This window comes from Argiope bruennichi, chromosome X2, assembly GCF_947563725.1.
Source record: "Argiope bruennichi chromosome X2, qqArgBrue1.1, whole genome shotgun sequence".
NCBI lineage: Eukaryota > Metazoa > Arthropoda > Arachnida > Araneae > Araneidae > Argiope > Argiope bruennichi.
This window is the reverse complement of record NC_079163.1, coordinates 87,199,612-87,222,635: the sequence shown is the minus strand read 5'-3', so window position 1 is coordinate 87,222,635 and position 23,024 is coordinate 87,199,612. Positions and strand designations below refer to the sequence as shown.

The 23,024-nt window shown below is 29.5% G+C and overlaps 1 protein-coding gene across 5 annotated transcripts in view; it reads right to left on the bottom strand.

Annotated features, from left to right (window-relative positions):
* LOC129960059 (uncharacterized) overlaps positions 1 to 23,024 on the bottom strand; it is a 353,127-nt gene that overhangs the window by 141,407 nt on the left and 188,696 nt on the right. For 4 of the 5 annotated variants that reach the window (XM_056073116.1, XM_056073113.1, XM_056073115.1 and 1 more), the window contains 3 exons: positions 21,687 to 21,759; positions 19,557 to 19,664; positions 5,944 to 6,091 (listed from right to left, as the gene is read on the bottom strand). In XM_056073116.1, coding sequence (XP_055929091.1) covers positions 5,944 to 6,091; positions 19,557 to 19,664; positions 21,687 to 21,759 — 329 coding nt within the window. The remainder of the gene's footprint in view (positions 1 to 5,943; positions 6,092 to 19,556; positions 19,665 to 21,686; positions 21,760 to 23,024) is intronic. The other variant, XM_056073114.1, reaches the window with a different exon arrangement.

Sequence of the window (23,024 nt, the reverse complement as noted above, 5' to 3'; positions counted from 1 at the left end):
TGGTTCTATTTATGATTGGTATGATATAGTGATTTTAATTTTGAAAGAACTGGAAATAATTATCTAATATGTTTTTCAGATATTTTGATTCTTTTAATTATTCATATAAAAGAAAAAATGATTAAAATAAAAATAAAATTAATACAGATATTAACAATGAAATTTTTATCGGAACACAAAGGTCAAGATTTGGATTGTCCATGCTGAACCAAGCTGTCTGGCCTTTTTAACTGTTGTGATAACAAACGAGATGGGTCGACGGGGAAAAAAGAAAGATTGCTTCTCCTGTCATAGCACCTGTCTTTGAGGTCATCCCCCCCCCCCCCCCCCGGTAGTCAAATTAAAACTGAGATGTGTCAAGCTGCACGTGAACCGTATTTCATCTCAAAAAACTAAAATGAAGTAAATGTCATTTCGTGCACAACGAAGTAAAATAAAATCACGATAGAAACTTCGAAACGACAAAATGAGTTAAAGTGAAATGCTGGCTGCCATGAGCACGCGTTTAGAACAACTCTTGTACCAATTTTGTTTCTAAAAATGGCAATATTTCTGACTTGGGAGAATAGTACATAGAGAAGACATATTTGAACAGTTGATAGAGATAATTCTTTTCAAAGAAATGCATCGCTTCATGCGATTATAAGTTTAATTGGAAATAAAACCGATGGATGACCATGTAATAATAATTAAAAATATTGCCAGTTTTTTTCGTAAATGTCAAAAAAAAAAAAGATTCAGGAGTTTCTTACAACCATAAAAATTTCTGTCGAATATTTACTTTGAATATAATTCAAGAAAATGCATTTTGATTTCAAATTCCCCCACTAAAAGATTGCTTTTATGAATTTAAATAGTACATCTTATTTTTTTAAATTTTCTTTAATTACTTCCTTAGCTAAGGGTGAAATTTTTTAAAGAATATCGAAGAAATTCATTATAATTTATGATTAGCTATTTTTTTATGTTGATGTTAATGCATCGGTTCAGTGTTTCATTTCTTAGGCGAAACACAGTTCTTGAGGTTCTTTCTTTATTCCGAAAATCGGTCTTTATGATATGATAATGTATGATAATCGTATTTTTTAGTACTTTCAAAGAAGACAGTTAACAACCTGTAGGGAATCATCTAAAAGCGTTGTTATAAATGATAAATAAATAATTGAAAAATATAAAAATAATAAGTTATAAAAATATAACATTACTGAATTATGGCATTTAGCGAATCATTCATCTAATCTGAAACACCTTCACTTATAGTTGTTTACATTGAGATTTCCGCAGACTAGTTTGCTAATCTCGCTCTATTATAGAGTTGAATTGTGTTATACTATTACAGATATACATACAAATAACAATTCGTGTCCTTTCGAAAATATTTGGACTTGTGTATAGATGATATATTTAAATAGTGATTCAAAGGTCCTGCCGTTGTTTAAATAGTGGAAAATAGTTGTGAGCTCAATATTCCCCAAATAATTCCCAAATTTATATTGTTTACCAATGGATCAAATAGGATGTTCACATGCTTCAAAAAATGATAAGAGAAGGACAAGTTTTAATAGAATTAAAAAAATACTTTTAGCTTTCAATACTATTCACACAATAATAAACAAGCGAATAATCTTAATCCTTAGATAATCTTAAACTATCACCAAAAAAAAAAAAATGCTTTATTTTTTTCATGTTTTTAGAAGTAAGATCTGTCGTCCCTTTAAAAATCCCATTGAATTTTTACTAGATTTTTCCCTCTTTAACAATAAATGCATCCGTCTTGCATGCAGTTGTACTATAGGAGAGATTAATGAGCTTTGTAAGAGTTATTGGATATAAAATAGACAAACACGTTAAGCACCAAGCTTATTTTAGCGCCTTATCTGTCTATTCCGCGATGTCCGATTTCTTTGATATTAACTTTCAGCCAGTTCCTGATCTGATGCAGTTCAGAGGAAAGTTCAGTGACTTAAATTGTGCTTAATGTGCTAACCTCTTAACCGGGTATGAAGAAAAATCTCATTGGGAAACGAGTTGAAAAAAAGTTAGTTAATTATGTTAATTAAGTTAAAAAGTTAATTAATTAACAATGACATACTTGTGTTACTTATAGTGGTTAAACAGCTTAGGAAGAGAAAGAAGACATATATATACACAGAATGTAAGAAATTTTTATACATTACACAATCGCAGAAACTGATGTTGCTTCCCTTCTTAACAAGGCATTTGACCACGGAAGTCAAACTTTTGATTCACATAGATCGCCCAAGTTTTATTCCCAGGTTGACAAAATAGTGTGTAAGTCGCCTTTCCATTTGGGCAGCTGTACAATCTGATTACCCTGTACGCAGATTAAAACGAATCGGCGAGTACCTTTATCGTCAGCAAGAAAAATGTTAATAATCGGATTGCAAACTCAGAAATTTAAAAATAAATGAATGTTTCAGATTTCATTGATATTAATTTTTAAAGATATGAAATACAAGCAACAATTTCCTAGTTGACGTAATTCCCCAACATACAAGATTTCAGTTACGTAAGAAATTCAAATGTCTCTCTGGTAATTCGATTATGTCATTTTCAAGACAAGAATGACACATCTTTTGAAGTTTAAAAATGTTATGAAATTGATTCATTATTACAGCTTTGTATAGATATTGAATTTAGCTGAAGAGTGAATACTATTCGAAATTTATTTTCAAGATTATTATTCTGCAATCACTTTATAAGAAATGATCTTGCATTTTCAATATTCAATTCAGGAAAATATCCAGGAAAAATCGCAATACTCAGTTGAATAAGAAATGTAAACGGATATATCCAGCTGTGTTTAAAAATTAGAAATGAAGATGTTTGATAAAATTAATACTCGCAATATATATGAAGTAAGCATGCAATTTGCAGCTATTAATTGTTCTTAACGTGTTATAATTCAATTTTTCTTTTCTTTTAGAAAATTCATTTACACGCTCATTAGGATTAATTGTAATAATTATACAGGTATTCAAATCTGGCTGAACATATTATAGATTTTATACTCGCGCGATTTAAGCTCATCATTTAAGGATGAAAACTATTGCGATTAAAGAAAGGTTAATATGAATTTAGCTAACAAAATTGAAATAAATTATTTCTAAGAAAATAAGTTTTATCATTTATTGTGAGGATAACGAAAAACTACAACATAATAAATCATCCGGATTAATTATCATCCGATTACTGATTTTGAGATACTCTTTTAGATATGAATGATTTTAGATTAAATAGTATATTTATTTTTCGCTTTATATTTGCAAGTGAGATATTTTGGGACGAACATCATAATTCTGGAACAAGGTCAGACGAAGATGACATTCCATTTCAAACTTTCACGCCAAAGTAACATGAGATGATAGATTTAATATGCACAAGAATCGAGTATTGAATTAACGGCCCTCCAGCTTTAAAGAAAAAAATGGATAGAAAATCTGGTTCCAAGAATATATATAGAATTTGAAAACTGAACACAGACTCTTAAGATATTTCAGTTACTGAATTTGAGATATTCTTTTAGATAAGAACGATTTTAGATTAAATAAGAAGGCGCTGAATTTTATTAAAAAATGAATTTATGTTTTCTCTGTGTATTGCCATACGAGACAATTTGTTTTCCGAAGTGCTTAAAAAATTATTATTGTGGAAGAATCAGTAGTTTTCAGGGACGTTAATCTTATTAGACAAACAATAAAATTTTCAGAAGTTATCGTTGTAGAAGATGGCGCTTACTGAACAATTTGACACTAAGTTTAAGATACGTCATGCCTTCAGAAACTAAATTTTGAGATAATTTTTATCAAAGATAATATTATCTTATGCTTTTCAGACTGTGTTTACTTGATTCTTCTTTTCTATTTTATGCTGAATGCTACAATATATATCTTGATTATAAGAAAGAATTGTCAGATGAAAACCATATATAGAAATCCGAGAGGAGTAAGATTTTAATACTCCAAAAGAAATATGTGCAAGAATACTATGAGCACTTTAGAGAAATAAAATAAACATCTATGAATTATGTCTGTAAATAGTACTTTTCCATGACTACGAAAAAAAATGCAGATTCTGAAAATGAGACTCAAATATTAATCGATCAATTCAATTTTTTGATTAACAAATCTGTTTAACAAAGTAACTAAATGACATTTTACTTAGAAAATTGCCATTTCAATAAATATAAGAATATAATTTGTGTTAATTTTTTGCGAAAATTAGGCTCCGATTATTTCAAATCATATTTATATGTGGAGGCTTCGAAAGAAGAGTGTCGTTTCGTTTATCTTCATATCATCATGGTTAAAAATTATGATGTTCATTTGAAAATAAACTTTGTGTAACTTCTAAATAAGATCTTTAACTAAATTGAACTAACTTCAAATCTTAATACTTATTAAATATGCAAATTTCCTTAATGTAGTGAGAGCCAAACTTTTTTGATTTAATTTCATAAAAAAAAATTTCATTTAGAAATTGCCAAAGGAAATACACCAAAACAAGATTTATTTATCTCATATTTAAAGTATAAAGCAAACTTTTATGTTTAAGCATGAATTTTATTTATTTTCTTAAAATTGTGATGTTAGGTTTCAAACACAAACTGCATGGGAAATGAATATTCAGACAGAATGAAGAAATTAAATTAAATTAAATAAACGGATCATCACGCTTATAGATGTTACTTATTCGAAAAAAAATTAAGCTACAACGAATTGATAGAAAATAATATTTTGATATTATATATATATTATCTTGAATTTCCGATAGAATCAAATCATATTTACATGAAATGCATCAAAGTTTAATTTTGGTATGCATCCATAGCGCAATGTGCAGTGCAAGTCAACTAACATGCAGAAAGACTATAGGGTCATATAAATCAATTTTAGGAGATGAAAATTACTAATATAAGCTATCAAATTATTTAAATCAAATTAAATTACTAAATTAATGTAAATAATTAAAAAAATTAAAAATCTTTGCATTTTTATTAGTGCACTAAAAATTAGAAAACAATATTTTACTTCAAAGATCTAAAGCCAAAGTCATAAAATCCCGAGTAATTGACAAAAAAAAAAAAAAAAAAAAAAAAAAAAAATTGGAATTTTACTTAATACACTATGCATTTTAATTTTTACAGAATTTTGAAGGATAATTCTTACCTTTGGTATTCAGTGAGGCTTAATTTTTCTTTAGTATTGTTTTCCACGCCTCACACTTTTAAAATATTTGATTTGACCTTGAAATATTTTTTTGCGAAGAAAATTATTTCTTAATTTTTTAGTAAACTAATAAAAGTATGTTTCAGAAAACCTTTTTCTTTTTTCCTTCTTTTAGTCTTTATTATTATATATTAACCCCCGGGGGCGCATCGAAATAAGGATGAGATGCTTCCGGCATGGTGGAGGGCCACCCTGGAGGGTACACAAATAGGTGGGGGATCTGACTCCTCCCATTGATTACAGAACGTACTTCCTTCGGGGAGGGTTGTACCGTGGCCGGTGATGGCCCTCAGGACTCAACCACAGTTCCCGCCTGTGTTGCTGTTGTGGCGGTCCGGTCATTCGGTTTTTATGGTTTAAATCCGCGTGTCTTCGTGTCAGAAGTATGACTTATTATATATTTATTGTACTTACTGTAGACTGTTGCAAGCAGTTTTACTCAAATCCACCATCTAATGGCTCTTCTCAAATAAAATGAAAGTTAAATGAAAATTAAGCGATTGATAAATACTTTCCAAAAAATTGTAATAGATTTCAGTGTTTACGGGTATGCACAACTGTACGAAATTTCAGAACAGTAGAATATCCGAGGAGATTGAAAATCGATTGCAAATTCCATTTTTACAAACAGGAAATTAACAAGACTATAAAACAAACAAACAAATTGAATAAAGCGCCTGAAGTGAAATCTTACCTTTGCCATTGGGAATGAAATCATTTTCTTGGGTTGTTGTGGTCCAAAGACTATTCATTCTTTTGAGTGGATCGTGGCGTTTTTCGGAATTTAATTGCAGAGAATGTGTCCTTTGAAGAACTTTGCTTTTAACAGATGCTGCTACCTGCTGAAAAATGAATGGCGCTTTAGCATTTAGATTTATTTACGAAAATAAATAAATTACTCAATTATTAATTCTAGTTTAAATAAATGGATTCAGTCTGAATATGACACAAACAATCTGTACTCGCAGAGAAAAATTTCACTTTTTAAAAACAATTATTCAATACAATTTACATGTTATCATGCTATCATTGACTAATTTTTATAATTTAGCAAAAGATAGAATGAAAATTGCCCTTCCAATTGAAATATTTTATATATCATGTTACAAAATCATTAACCTAACTTAAAGCATGCAACTTAAAAGGGGATGTGTTTCTGAATATTTTTATAGTACTGTGGGTATAATTAATATGATATGTGGCTTTAGTTAAATAAATAATATCGAATAAATAATTTTATTAGTTATTAAAGGTATTTAGAAAATTTTAATCTCAACTTCTGTAAACAAATATCAAACATACATGTCGATATTCAGGGGCTTATACACCGTTTTCTAAATTTTAAAATGTTGCGTTGTTATTACTATTCAAATTTTTTTAGTGAATTTCTCTTTTAACCCCTTAATTGCTTAGTTTTTTGTTCTGTCTAATTAGATCACATCTCTTTTCTCGAGTATGTGTTTCAAAATTGATACAGCTAAGAACCATAGGGCACTTGAGATAATTGTTGATTATGAGAAATTTTCGTATTATAGGGTCTTTGAATATTTTTGTTTCGCTTATTAGTTTAAAAAGGCGATAATTGAATGCGCGTGAGATGCGCGGCGGTAAAGGGTATAACCATTAGCCCCACTAGTGCAGCTACTGGGGACATTTGGTTGCATAATTATTTTAGGCTTAAAATGGATATAATGCACTTCTTATTCAAACAATATAAAGAAACCTTTACTTAGATCGTAGCTACTAATTTTGGTTGCCAATCGTAGTAATTGCGTTGGCTTTTAACCAATGAATGTAAGCAGCAAAACATTACAAACCTCTAATTAGAGCTTCAAAGATTAACCTTGTGCTAGGTGTCGAATAACCAAACCCGGATTTTGTGCCGTTATACGCGACATTCCACACTGTGTTTATCCTAATAACAATATTAAAACATTTCCGCTTACGTTATAGAGTGGAAAAAAGAGAAGTTGTTCCAAATAACTTGTTCATGTAGTAGTTTTCAGTTTGTAAAATTTTACTTTTTATGTAATTACATAAAAAAAATCACGGTATAATTTAAGAATTGAAGAGCATTTGAAGTGTATTTCGAAAATTTTAGGAGAGAGGCGAAGATAAGGTTTTGGCGATTGTAGAATTCAAATTGGAGACCTGATTGCATCGAAAATTATCACTTATGTTAGCCTAATACACGTCGCAAACCAAATATACCTTCATGTTGATGTGGGATGGAAGTTTGTACTGTCTAATAAAAGTGATTAGATGTGGCCATCGCCAGCTGCTTATTCAGCTGCAAAACAGCATTCCTATACTTCGCAAAGGAGATATTATTCCAGCAAATTAAATCTGAAATTAACAGTTAAAAAGCAATGTTTATAATATATGTTTCAAAATACTTCGCACATGAAGAACAGTTAAAATTATGTATGCATTTCCTGTATAAATAATGATTCTTTTCAAAGGATTGAGGAAAGAAATTAGCTGTTTTTTAAGAGTGTATAAAAAATTTAAATTTGAACAAAATGAATAGCTAACAATAATGAATATTAGTGTAGCGAAGATGCATAATGGATGCTTATTCTTTCATGCAAAAATGGTTATTATGCTCTTTATGAAGAGAATGTTTTAAAATACACATTATGCATGTTTATCTTTTTAACTGTTGAATTCAAATATAATTTTCTGGATCAATATCTAATTGTTGTGCATTACGGTAAACTTTACGAATGTAAACTCTACAAACAACTATTGAAAGTACCATCTAGTCAATATTTTGTTCATGAATCAGTTACACTTCTTTATCTATAATGGAATGTAGATAACATGCGCTTGGATATCTACTTACCATATATAATCATGCTTTTAAACATAAAACGGGCTGCTAATGTTGTGTAGGTGCATGATAAGTATGGAATGAATATATAATTGAACTATATAATTTACTGTAATTTTGAATGTTTAGAATGTTATTGTGATAAAGAAGCTATCAGATTATATTCTTTTTTCCTTTTTTCAACATTGTTTAATCCTGGTAATGAATTTCGGATTTTGTATAGATTGAATTATGAATTTTTATATTTTGATACTTAATAGATATTAAAAATTAGAAAATTAACTTTTAATGGGTAGTTTCAGTTAAAACAAACGTTTTAATAGATTATTAAATCATTTCTTGCTTTTTAATTCCCATCCTTTGTTTCTTCTAACCAATAATGCTCATCATATTTAAATAAATATATATTTTCTTTTCGTAATTATTTATTTCAGAAATTTTTTTATTTCCCTAATTATGAGATAAATTAATAAAAACTCATAATTCATAATTTCATACTCATTCATAATTCATACTCATACTTTTATTTCAATTAATCTAGATATATTTAAGGTTTTCAAATACTTGAGTTCCGATAAGGCTAGTAAGTTACATTTTTTTTATTGGGGTTTAATGGACAAAAATAAAATAAAGTTTTCAAAATAAATAAAAGTACATTTATTTTGTATTTATTACGATACTCATTTCCAGAAGTTTCTTTTGTCTATTTTCGCTCCCTCTTTCTCAACAGATATTACTTGTACTTAAGCTTATGCAACATCCTTTTTTACTGTGGCTTCTTTAATTTCCGTTGAGAGCTGACCAGCTGTCTACGTCAGTCCGGCAACTATTTTTCAAGTTCATTAGATGCTGCGAAGCGCTCACCTATGGCGATCAACCGACCATTAGTAATGCTATTGATTCAATTTATAATGTCTCGCATTTTTTTCAACGTGCTTTCAACCTCCGTGGGATTTATTTTTACGTCGACGTTTTACCACTTCATCTGCGCCCTTGCGGCTAAAAATGTTTTCGCTTTTTATAGATATATTGCTCTTAAGTTACTTATTGTTTTTGTACTTAAGTTGTAGAAATATTTGAGAAAAGATTGTTTCTTTCTCCTCGATTTTCTTTCAAATAATGTTGACATAAAGTGCAGAAAGGAAAACTCATTTATGGAATTTCTGTTATGTTTTTAGAAAGCTTTTATTGGAGAAAGAGAATGAATGATGTAAAAAAAGGAATTAGTTTTTTTTGCTGAAGTCACCATGTTTGAACGTATAAAAATGGATTTATTTAAAGGCATTCAAACACATTTATTAATATATTATATAGAATATTTAAATATTAGAAAGTTTTGCTATGGTTTTTATTTATACCGTAAAAATAAACTTTCTTAGTTTATAAATTTTTCAGAACGAAACAATCCTTCAAAGTCCGAAGTATAATTGGAAATAAATGATTTCTAGATCGATAGAAATACAGATTTTTTTCGAATTGCACATGTATTTGTACTAATTATAGAATTAAATCATTTTAAGATTTCGAGGTATTTTATAAGAAAGTGGTTAATGCGAGAATAAGTTTTAAATTTAGAATTAAGAATCTGAAATCAGTTTTAATAATTTTCATTCAGTTCAAAAAAACAATTTTTTTTTATTATGCTGTATAAGAAGCGTAGGGATAAAAAGTATTGATTTATGATTTTGATGAATTTCCGTGTTCTATAACTCCTCGAATCCGATTTTGTGACAAAATGATTCATAGTCCTTTATTCCTTTAAATTTCATTTAAATTTATTCCTTTATAAGAATAGTATCTAATGCAGATGAGTTCCATGATACGACTTCAGGGAAATTTCTGCAGGTGTTCACCGCTCATGTTCCTTCAATCCTAAAACCAACTTTCATTCAAAAGTTTTATTATCCATATAACTAAAATAATTTCGATTGGATTTAAGCCGACATGGGATACAGGAGGGATGAAAGTATGGGCTGTATTCTTAAATTTTTCATCCAGTCTAGAGAGGGTTGAAATAGTGATGAGTTAAAAATTTCATCTTCCATAATTTTTTACGATTGAAGATGGAAAAATAAACCAAATTAGACGAATTAGCCTTCATTATGACGATCAACTTTTTATTAAAAGTTTTTTTGATAGCTACAAATTCTTAGTAGCAAATAATTGAAAAGTGATTTTGAACATGATAATATTTATAAGCTGGATACTATTCGTAAACTGCACAATGCATCCGTCTTGCGACATGAATGTTGCAAAAATTTTTTAAAGCGCTATTAGGATAAACCATTGAACCTGGCAAATTTGGTTCGTAGTTAATTCTTGAGTAGCTGGTACTCAAAAAGAAAATGTTATTCAAAATTTTAATTAAATTTTTAATTAAAAATTAATCTAAATATTAATATTTTCCTCATTAAAATTCACAAAAATTATTAACATTTTCCTCATTAAAATTCACAAAAATTATTAACATTTTCCTCATTAAAATTCACAAAAATATTAATATTTTTCCTCACATTAAAATTCATTCGCAAATTTATCTTTACGGCAATATCAGTACTTTTTGTACAACATTTTCTTTAATTATAATAAATTAAAAAAAAATATTTTTGTGCATGTTTTTCAGTAATTTTTTACACTGTTTTTTTCCTTGCATTTACACAAGCGCACATTGCGACGACATAAAATACATTACGTTTTGTGTGCACGTTATCGTTTCTATTATAAATAATAAATTTTAAAAATTACCATTAAGTCAGAGGAAGTATTAACATGTTATGTTGTTTAGAAATATAGATTTCACATCTCCTCTTAAGTGTTCTACCCTATACATTAGAAAAGTCTTCGGAAAGTTCTCATTTGTTGCATTCGCTTATACCCTCTTTCCTCCTCTTATGTCCAACTCTTATGAAATTGGATAAAGACATGAAAGAAGAAATGGAATTTTCCTATTATCTCGGGACAAACGGTAACTACTATCGTCTCTTTGGGTAGTTGACAGGAATTTTGGGAGTTACTTGTCTGGTTAAGTTGGTTTGTTTTTAACTAAACGAATTACACGGATGTAATTGCGTTTGCTCCAAGAATGTAGATAGAATTGAAAAAATATTATTGAAATTATGTCTGTCTAGGAATCTAATAAATCAAAAACACAATAAAATAGATGGAGGAAATTAAATACAAATTCTTTACACCAAAACTGTAGATATCTATAAAATTTTTGGTCAATATCTACCTAACTGAAGTCTATCTATTCGTCCGAAAGCTTGAAATATGACGACTCTAAAACTCAACAAGTTAGATAAAATTTGACTTTTTGCTTTAATATAAGAAAGGTAGAGTGGTACCAAATTTTGAATCAGATCCGTCAATGTGTTGATTATTTAAATGCGTGTAACTCAAAATCGTCATAACGCAGATAGGTGACTTTTCACATATGATCTTAAAGTCAAAATTGTAGACCTGTACACAAGTTTGAACTAAATCCAGCTATCTATGTACGTGTTTCTGCAAACGATGACTCAAAAGCACTGTAAACAAGATTAGTTAAATGTTTTGTGTGCTTATAGCACCAAAATGATAGATTTATAATAACTTTTGGATTCATTTGATCAATGTGAAGGTATCGAAAATGTACATTCGATTCCTTTTAGTATTCTATGAAACTGAATGATAAAAACGCCTTATTTTGGGAGTGTATGGGGAAGTAGAGGTGAGAAGACTCCTATTGGTTAGTTCAACATATTTGAGTTAATTTAATAAGCTAGTGATTAGTTTAGTTTAGTTTACTTATATCAACGTCCCATTTTAAATCAACACTAGGGATATTTCGGGACGGATCTCATAATTTTGAGCCAAATCATATGGCGAGGACGACACCTGAGCTGGCATCCCCCTCTCCAAACTGCCGCGCCACACCACGGCGAGGACATTTGGCCGCGAGAGATTTAACGTGCACCATACCCGCTTACACGACGATTCTTCGGTGGAATCGAGTCTCGAACCTGAAACCCTCAGACGTCCCAAAGACGAGACCCTACCACCAAGTCAGATGGTCCAAATAAGCAAGTGATACTACCGCTTAATTGTGTCATCACAAGCGATGTCATCATAAACGAAAAACAAATAGGTCTTATGGAAATGATTCTTTCTATCCAATTTTTACTATACACGTATTTCGATGTGTTTACCTCTGATATAGCAAAGAAGCTTTAATTATTTATCGAATATTTTCAAATAAATTATATCTAAGTAATGTTATTTATTTCATATTTTCTTGAAATGAGACCAGTTGCTTCGATCATAAGTGGCATCATTAAATTGTGAAATAAATGTGCATAGTTTAATGTATTTATGCGCAGCAATTACGACCTTTGTGTGTGGGAAAATAGGTGACCACTACAAAGTTGAATAAATTGAAATAGCAATCCAATTACGGTAAGAACAACAAATAAGAGTTTCATCTTCATTCGCTAGTGCTCTTTTTATTACGCAGTTTTAGTGATTTTTTTTATTGTTACTAATATAGAATAACATTACATATTTTACATCAAAATTATTCAACTCAATTTCAAGTGTTATTTCAAATATTATTTATGTCATAACCCACACTTTACTTGATTTTCAAATTTGTGGATATTCCTTTCGCTTCAATTAAGGCATTAAATCGAAAATTTACAATTTTACTAAATACGGGTAGATTTATGTATATTACTAAAATAAAAAGAAATATTTCCACTAAGTATAAAATGATGTTGACTTCCATTTGATTATTTTACAACATACATCTTGACTGTAAAAATGTGATTTCGCCAAATTGATCTATAAGAGTTTGGAAACATTCAATGTTTTAAACTTTCAGTTTTAAAATAGATGATGATGCGTTAATTAAATTAATTTATCTTTTACATTTTTAAATCTTAACAGCTAACTGTAGAAAGGCGCAGTTTCCTTTTAAAGGCCAAATTAGCTTCCCCTTTGTATAGCTCTTTAAATATCTCACTATTTTTATAAGATAAAATGTCACTTATAAAATTATTCACCACTTTACGATATATTTACAACAATGATAAGTATATCCAGCATCCCATTATATCTAATTTGATATAGTTTTATTTCATTATTTAGAAAATCCATTCAGCCTTCAAGATATCGCAAAATATTAAATATCTCATTTTATCTCGTCTATCTACTACAAGATGTCAAATTTTTCCACAATGATTTCAGACAACAGAAAATTAATTGTGACACTATTTTTTTAAGAAGGTTTCTCCTCATCCGGTATGTTCATCTTTTAAATTATTGGTTTGGAAACGATGTCTCTAATAACGTAAAAGAAGACCAGATAACATTTCTCATATGGTTTAGGCCTGCAGACAAAGCTTTCGATCGAGTGAAAAATCATTCAAGATTGCTGTCTTCATAAAATTGATGACTATAGCAAGGTTTGCAAAGACTTCGGTGCTTTTAGTTGACTAGAATATTAAAAAATAAAAAAAATATTCGAAATATTCTTTAAAAGAGGTTTTCAGATGTACGCAACAAAGTTTGCGTTATATGCTCGAGTGTGAAATATTTTATAAAGCGGAACCGGAGTCGGAAGGGTGAAATCTGTACCAAAATCAGATGTAGTTCTGACTACAGATTCGATTCTGATCAGGAGTTTAGAAGTTTAGTAAAAAATCGAAAGCAATTTAACATTCTCTCTCTCTCAGTCTGTGTGCTTCCTCTGGGAAGCAGGATAACCTAAGAAAAGGCCGAGAACGTGAGGTATTTGCTTACAGACAGTTACGAGAAAACTAGGCAACGTTTCCGGAACTGAGATGGTTCCAGAATTTTTAAGTTGGTGATATTCTCAATAAAGATATATTCTGAAGAATGTAACTGTCTACATGATGATTGTGTTTTGGATTACAACGTTTAGGTTTAAAGGACAGTTTTTATACTTTCATTTTTAATGGAATATTGAAAATAATTTTTCTTCTTTAAAGTTTTTTTCAAAACTTGATATATCCATTATATTATATAAAAACTAAAGTCAATTTTTTGCCATAACTCCCCTTCTTAAAAAAAAATTCTCACACTTTCCTTTGGTATTATAGACTGTGGTCTTTAAACATAATTGTTGATAAAGAAACAAAAATGACCATTTTTGATAAGAGGTTCCTCGAATGTCACAGGTTTTAATATTTTTAATTTAATTGAATTTTTTTATTTCATTTTTTTATCGCGATCCATTTAATTCATTACCGCAAGGTGTTGAATCAGTTTAGTAAAAAAATTTAAATGCTAAAAATTAAGAAAAATTAATGCTTTAATGATTTATATTTAAGTGTGCAATAATACAGAAAAACCTAGACTAGAGGACGTATCTCATCACTCTCGCATAGCGAATATTCCTGGAAGACGAGTTATCTCGTTTCTCGCGATGAAAGTGCTAAAAAACTATATATTTCCAACTATTTTCAATTCGAATTGCTAGTAGATGAATTATTTATTCTTTAAGTCAGATTTAATTTATAATGTAAAATTTAAAATTAAACATTAATTGACAATATAAAATTAACAAAAATATGTTCAGGACAACGAATCTCATTGAAAACTACAAATATTACTCAATAAGATAAAAGTGTACTATTCATATGCAAAAACTGTACAAATTATAAATCGACAGTGCATTGTTAACAAATAATATGTAAGAGGTTGTGTTGTCCTTGTGACAAAGTCTCGGTTTTAGGACAAAAAAATTCCAGATTTGAAACTCGATTCAATTAAAAATCCTCCATGTGTAGGGCGCAAATGAATCTAAATCAATGAAGAGTAAAATACTCTTCATATGAACTGCGTGAAAGCTTGAAGAAGAGGGTAGATGTGTCATCATTGGTACATGTGTCATCATTGTTACATGTGTCATCATTGTTATCTATCCTCGGCTCAAGATAATAAGTTTCGTCTAAAACTATCTCCTCAGCTGCTTCCAAACGGTACGTTAATATAACTAAACTAAAATCAACAGGACATGAATTAAATAGTTCATTGTATAATTTGATACTTTCAAACGAATCTAAAATTTACCTGTTTCCAACATTAATTTTTTTTATTGATTTTTGATAGAAAACTAAAAAGCAGTTTAAATTAGCTTCTCTTTTTTGAACCCATTTTAGGACGAACCTGATTCGTATACACATTCTGATCATGAAGGTGATATTTCACTAACACTCTATTTTCATAATTTTCATGCCCCATCAACACGAGACACTCTGACGGCAGATATAATGGGCAACAGGCATCTTATATAGAGGATTTTCGCACGTTTAAGACGATATTTTGCTACCAGATCACAATTATCGAAATAAAATCGAGAGTTCTATAGGTTTGTCTTTTGTATGTTCTAAAACTCGTAAACCTAAGCTGAGTATTAAAAAAAAACCAAAGGTAGAAACCTAAAGCAAAATTAATTCGAGTATATTAAATTCAGTTAATTTTACAGATAGTTTGATCTCTCGTTTTCATGAAAGTAGCTTTGGAGAAAAGGAGAAAAAAAAAAAAAAAACACCTCATAGGCTGCCTTCTAACCTTTAGCATCTCAAGAAAATTTAAACTTTTTTCCTTTTTTTTTCCTTGAGTATCAGTTGAGTTATTTGTCGATCGATGAGAGGAGATCGGTTTTCTCAATTTCCTCCAAAGAGTTTATAAACGGCTACTTAGCGGAGGATTGAACTTTCAGTTTTCTTCAGATGAAAGCTGGCTACTGGAAAAAAAGAACTGCTTAAAAAAGACTTTTTTGAGTATCATTTTTTGAACCTGGATCCTATTATCTGATAAAATGAAAGCTCTCCCCTCCCTCTTTTTTTAAAGTTCTATAGGTTCTGAAAAGAACGATAATTCAAAAATATTTCCGAAAACAAAACCAATACTTTCGCACAAAGTTTGATCACCTCACTAAATAAAATATCAAAATTATTTCGTCGGAACATTTGACGTTGAAAGCTTTTTATACAATTAAAATAAAAAAAACGGATAGACATATGAAAAAAGAAAACGGCTTTCAAAAGAAATTTAATAACAGCATCAACGCCATAGATACTTTGATTTTGAATTATAATCTTAGAGTTTCAGTACGATTATTTTTTTTTACATTCATTATTGAAATTTTGAAAAGATTTATTTTTAAAGAAAAGAACCAGAGTAATCTCTTGAAAAAATCTTTATTAAGATGTCACCTGCAAGCACGAATTTTTTTTGTAATAGATTGAAACGGAGATTTTAAAATTTTCTTTCGATATTTTTTCACGCTTTTGCTAGTTTATTAATAAAATTGTCGAGTATATTATAAAACTCACTATTTTGTTATTTTTTTCACATTAGCATTAATTTTCATCTAGCATATTTATTTACAAGTGTTTTAAAATAAGTGTTAAATTTTACAGCAACAGGAAAGAAGGAGAGTTATTAGAAACCAGCATTTCTTGATATACAAATTAAGAGAATTATGAAAAAGTGATTACAAGAAAAATATTTTCGGATGACTATGTGTGTAGTATTAATTTTTTAAAACTAAATGGGATGTTCTGATATGGTATATTAGTTCTGCTTGTAATTAAATTGGCCATATAAGTCTAGGTTAAAGTGAAATCAACAGTAGAGATATTGCAGGTTCTTTTTTCTCCACTATCTTTACAAGCATAATTTCAAAATTTAAAATACGAATTTGGTTTTTTTTATCAACGGTTACTTAGTGCGAGCTTTCCTGCTTTCTTTAAAAAAATGACCAAAATGTGGACTATGTACTTTCGTGAAATTCCTCAAAAATGGTAACCACTCAAATGGTAGTGACAGCTCAGATTGATAGCGCAAAGAATTCTATGTGATGCATCATTACCTAAACCTAAATAGACCTGAAAATGGTACTATTACATTTGAAAGTAACTGGTATTTTCAAGAGAATTTAGTTTTGAATACCTGTGGTCGATATTTATCTTAAGAGAATATTATACAGGGTAATTACAAAATAATAATTGCATTTTAACTCGATATATATCTTGATATATTCAGCAATGAAATTAACAATATCTCATGAGCAACAGAAACATTAAATTTCTTTCGAAAAGTTACAAAAGTTCTATATGTTTTTCTTTCGTTGAGTAACCTACATACATATATACATTGGTTAGATTCTCTCCAGAGAGGAAAGAGCATATCGTTGTCTATACTAGTAAAAGTTTTTCAGGTAACTGTCAATGGTAAACACATATTATAATATGATCTGAAGAGGCGAAATTGGAAATTACAGGATTTGGAGACTTTCAGAATCCCCTGAATCCTGACTAAATTAACACTGATTAATTAATTAATCCCTGACTAAATTAACACATCGGCCAATAAAGATTTCTTAGTTGTAAATACCGTATTTCTTTTTATTTCTTAACACAGGAATGCATTTCCTCTGACTCAACAAGGAAAAACGAAATTATGGAAATAAAAATTAAGCATCTATTTCTTCTACCATCTAGCATTGGACAATGTCATCAGTATTTTAAAAACCCCATGATTATTTTGCAATTACTCTGTATTTAAAGCGACATTAGTCTAATTTCATGAAATTGCTTCTAAAGATTCCGGACGCCTATGAATACATTTTGCGTCGTTGGCAGGAAAAATAATCGCTAGAAGCTTCCTTTGAACCGTCAATTCGAGATTCTATTAGTTATATTATTAGGTCATCATCTTTGTGGTTTGAGGAGATAAATGTCGAAAATAACAGAAGGCTATACAGTCGCAAAAAAGAACAGCGCAGAATCCACTTGGCTGGGTTACTGTCCGAACTCAAAAAACGTACGATTAGAGCAGTTTGTATTATACAATCAATTGATGTGATATCACAGCAGTTGCTTGACAAATTTAACAACTCATACTATCTAAACAAGTAACTAAATGTTTTTCTGTTTAACGCAGTGCAGATACATCTGTCATCTCAACAGCTGTAATATAAAGATGGCTTTATTTAGTTTTATCAACGCCGCCTATAGAATGCCTCTTGTGATTTTTAATCAAAAGTATATGACGAGGACGGTTCATGAACCGGCAGTTCACCTCCAAATTTCCACACCACAAGTAGAACATTCGATCACGATGTCTTCTTTATGTTGCCCCACGGTGGAATTGGCAGAAATTCGATGGAATTGGGTTTCGAATCTGGAATCCCTCAGTTGAGGACGAAATCTCACCGATAGAACATCGTGGTACGTGATACGTTTTTATGTAGCTTAACCCTTTAGCATATGATGAGTCTGAATTACACGTCGAATTACTGATTTTTTTTATTTTAAATCTATACTTAAATAAAAGTATTAAATAGTTTAAAGCTCCAAAAATCTTTTAAAAACGCTTCAGTATCCAAGTGTTTTTATATTATTATTAGAATTAAATATAATCAAATAGGATGGGTCATCTAATTAGGAAGTTAAGTAAATTCGCAAGTCAAGGGTTTGATTTAAAAAGATTTAGAAAAAAAAATAACATCGTTCGTTTTCTAATTGTTATGGTACGAAAGGGATAAATCATTATTATATAAATATACCGGTATGTATCATGTTTTCTCTTTACAATTTTGGATTATAAAGATTATAATCTATGAAAATTTGCTGGGAAGTCCCCAAGCTTCTATCCGTTTGCGCGCTATTTTACTTTAGGCATAATTTTTTTCCCTTGCCATTTTGCATATATTTTATTCATTAACTTGAAATAGAAAAAAGTAATTTAATAGGCAATTTAAGCAAAAATTAATAATTAAACTGCAAATTGAAATCATTGATACTGAAGGAATATTAACACAATTTTGATTAATAATGCTATTAATTGCGAATGACTAATGTAGACATAAAATTATATTAAATTAACATAAAGTCAGTAAAACATTTTAAAAAATTAAAATTCACCACTGAAAGAACTCCGAGAAATTTTATGAAAATTCAATATATAGCGGGGTAGTGGTAAGGACTTGGTCTCAAGCCCTGAAATCTTCAGGTTCAAAACCATGATTCCACCAAAGATACATCGTATATGCAGGCCTAGTGCACTTAAATCTGATGTTGTGGGCCAAATGTCATTCTGTTGCTGTGATGTGGAAGTCTGGAGATGGGGTGCCTGCTCAGATGCTGCCCATATCATCTGCCAATGGTCCAAAATTATGAGGTTCCTCCTAAAATAGTCCTAGCGTAGTTTTCAAATGGGACGTTAAAATAATTAGCTAACCAAGAAATTTTGTATTTTCGCCTTAAGTGTGGAGTTTCATTATATATAATGCCTAAAACTAAAAAAAATTGTCTGTTCAAATATATAAAATACTTTTCAATCCATTATGATTGTAAAAAAGACGTCTTAATTGAGAATAAGGGTATTTTACTTAGCATACTCCTAACTTTCAACTCGCGTTTTCATTAGCTATAAAGACCAATTCATTTGAAAAATAATCGTACCTTATGCATATTGGGTTGTGTATTGTTCGCTGATGGCTGCTGTTGTTTTCGTTTAGTTGAAGTACTTGCCTCTGTTGAAGGTTCTGGAATCATCTTGTCTTGGCGTGCCTAAATAATTAAAAATAATAAATGCATCTCAATTATTTAAATATAGCTGATGACAGTACTTAATAAGAGTATAAAATATTAGCAAACATTTAATTAAATATGTGTGATATCTATGTATAATATTCCAGTTATCCAACTTGTTATGTATAATAGTTTGTCAGTTGTGCTAATAAAACACGTAGGGGTAAACAATATCCCTCCTCTTCTTATGATAATAGTGTTAAAATAATCACTTTGGCATACATTTTGTAATTTTAAGGAAGCTAATTTTATGATGATTATTTGTGCCATCGAAATTCGAAAATGGAATTAATATAAAGAGATTTTAATTTATAATGAAAATAAAAATGCAATTTCTCTGTAAGAGTGATTTTTTAATTTTTTATCTGAATAAATTGAAATTTATTTTGGGTTTTAAATTGTAGTAAATCATATACATTTAGTCCTCCAATACTAATGAAAATCTTCATCGTTAATGTGCGGATGCAAATCTTAAATAATGCGGAAATCTGAATGATTGAGTTTACTTTACCATGATAATTTCCGATTTATTACAAACCATTTAATTTTGAAATTATTATGATTTTCAAATGATGCACAGTTTTATGAGTGGAATTAACTTTATGAGTGGGAGTAAATCAGGTTACAGAATGAAAAACACCAAAGAATATTTTCTGGAAATAATTATTTTGAAGAATTTTGACATATTTGAACAGAATATTACCTATTCTGCCCGATTTATTTACCTTTTTCGATTTTTGATATATCTAATTAAAGTTTAATTTTTTAAAGAAATGTAACATCCAATTAAAATGCATAACATTCGAATTTTGGTCAAAATATGCTTTGTGTTATTTTATTGTCTGGAGGGTTTTTATTCATCCGGTTGGTATTGAGCTTTCATCTGGTTTTAATTGTTCAACCCTCTATTTGCGGATGGTTCAACATAAACCTGGCTATTTTTAATAACCAATATGAAATGGTTGGTAATAATTATAAATACTTTTGCAACAAATTAAATTGCCATTTACTACATTATATGCGTAGTTTAAAGACATAGTTTGATTTGTGTCGCTTGATTTCCCGAGACTAGAAAGTTAAATAAGAGCCCGCAAATTTTGACAGAAATTATAGGAACAAATGATGAGCTCTTATTTTTGGTGCAAAATGTAACTTTATTCATTTTTACGAAAATATAAAAAATTCTTAACTGAATTCAAAACATCAACAATGAATTTAAATTATATCAGCTTTCCCAATAAAAATAAAATAAATTTAAATTAAGTTTCTAATATAATTATGAAATATGTCATTTTTTTAATCACTTTCCTTCAGAAATAATCTTCAAAAAATGATATTCAAATTCGAACGATAAATGGGCTTTTTGGGCCGGAGCGTATGCACTTTTGAAAGTAAAATATTCCTAAATTATTTGAAATGGAAATTCAGTCTTTCCACTGTGACGTCAGATGTGTCGTCCGGGCAACAGAATCCTTGATAACTAAATCTATAGGGGACTCCCTCCCACCACCACCCTCTTAATCTGCTTTGAAAGTTGAAAGCTTAAACTAAAAGCTTAAAGCAAGGAAGCGAGTGAAGTTCATAAGACGAAGCGAACGTCCATAGCAAAATCAATTAACTTCAGTCCTAACAGTTTATGTCATCTTACTCTTATGTAGAAAAAAAAAGATATTTATTTGTTTGAGTGTTGTTTAAAAGCAAATATATTCTTTGGAATTTTTATCCCAATATGTTTTTCAGTATTTTCTGAAAAAGAAAGACGTACATCAGAATGTGTGCTATTGACCAATCAAATGCAATTAAATGCGGCAGTTTATAAACTATCTCAGAAATTATTTCTGAGATGGCAGATTTCTCTTACTTCGACATTTACATTAAAATACTGGAAAATGTTTAGTGATGAGTTGTATAATTTTCTAACAAGTAAAGAGCATTTATAACTAGCTTAGAAATAGTTGAAATGGGGATTATACAATGTTTAACTGATGCACAAATACTGACCTGCAATGCAAGTATCCATAGCATCATAGATTCGTGATCTTCCGCAACAAGGGCATGTTCCCTTCCATTTGAACTGAAATGAATATAAATCACGAATTAGCACGGTAATGGAAATTATTATACATAATTATGGTTATTACGAGAAATTGTTAAACGATGCACATATTGATGTTGACACATTCCTGTTTGATTCGGAATTACGTTTAATATTGACATTGCCGTATTCAGAGATTGTCACACAAGCTGTAATATTAAGGAATTCTGCAGTCAAGAATGTTGTTCTAGACTTGTTTATATTTAAATATATATTTTTATATATATTGTTGTATAGAGTAGTGTTTTTTATGTTGATTCTTTTATAAACTGCTGGTGTTCTATTAAAAGTTAAATTACATTCGGAATTAAACAATTTGGTCAAATGTTACGCATTCTATCATTAGGTACAATTTCAATAATAGTTAGTGCATTACGACTATTCTGATTAGCGATTCTTAAGCTTCGTATTACCAACATTTAATAAACTTTATCGTTGAACTTTTCTTATTTTTTCTTCTATAAATACAAGAATAACAGCCCGATATACTGTTATTCCTGTATTTAGATGGTATTACTCAAATTTTACATCTGCAGGTTGATTCTCATTTATTGAATTTTTATGTCAAAAATATTATGTCAAAAAATATTTATGTCAAAAATAGGCATGCTCATGTTGTTGATGCATCTTTTGAGAATGAGTTTAAATGTTTGAGAAGAATATAATTTCTTTTATAGACTGCTGGTTTTCCTTCTAGATATATTTGGAATCAAACTATTGGATCCTATCTCACATGTTCCAACATTACGTCACAATGTTCCAACATAATGACCAATAAAATCACTTTGTTGTGAAGTTGGTTCGTTATGATTTTCTGATGACGATTACTACACTACAGCATCGTAAATTTACAAGATGTTCCAAAGATTTAATGAAATTATTTTACGTCTTCATATGCTGTTAGGTATTGAAAATCTAGTTCTCGAGTGTTTACGATCTCTGTTTTGATTTTTTTATGATACATTTGTGGCAGATGCTAAATCTGTCTCATTTTGTGGTGAAATCTATTTTGTCTGAGAATATTGACGAAAATTGACCACAATTAATATAATATAGCAATCTTATTTTTAAAAAATTTAGATCAACCTTGACACCGACAAGGCTTTTACTTCCGATTTAAACCAGAAGGGAAACAACGTCTAAAATCAAGGCTATCTAAAAATTATCACCTTACAAAATTTCCCATTTTTTTTCTGTTTTTGTAAATTAAAGGTAGTAAGATGTTATTGAATTCGATAATTCCA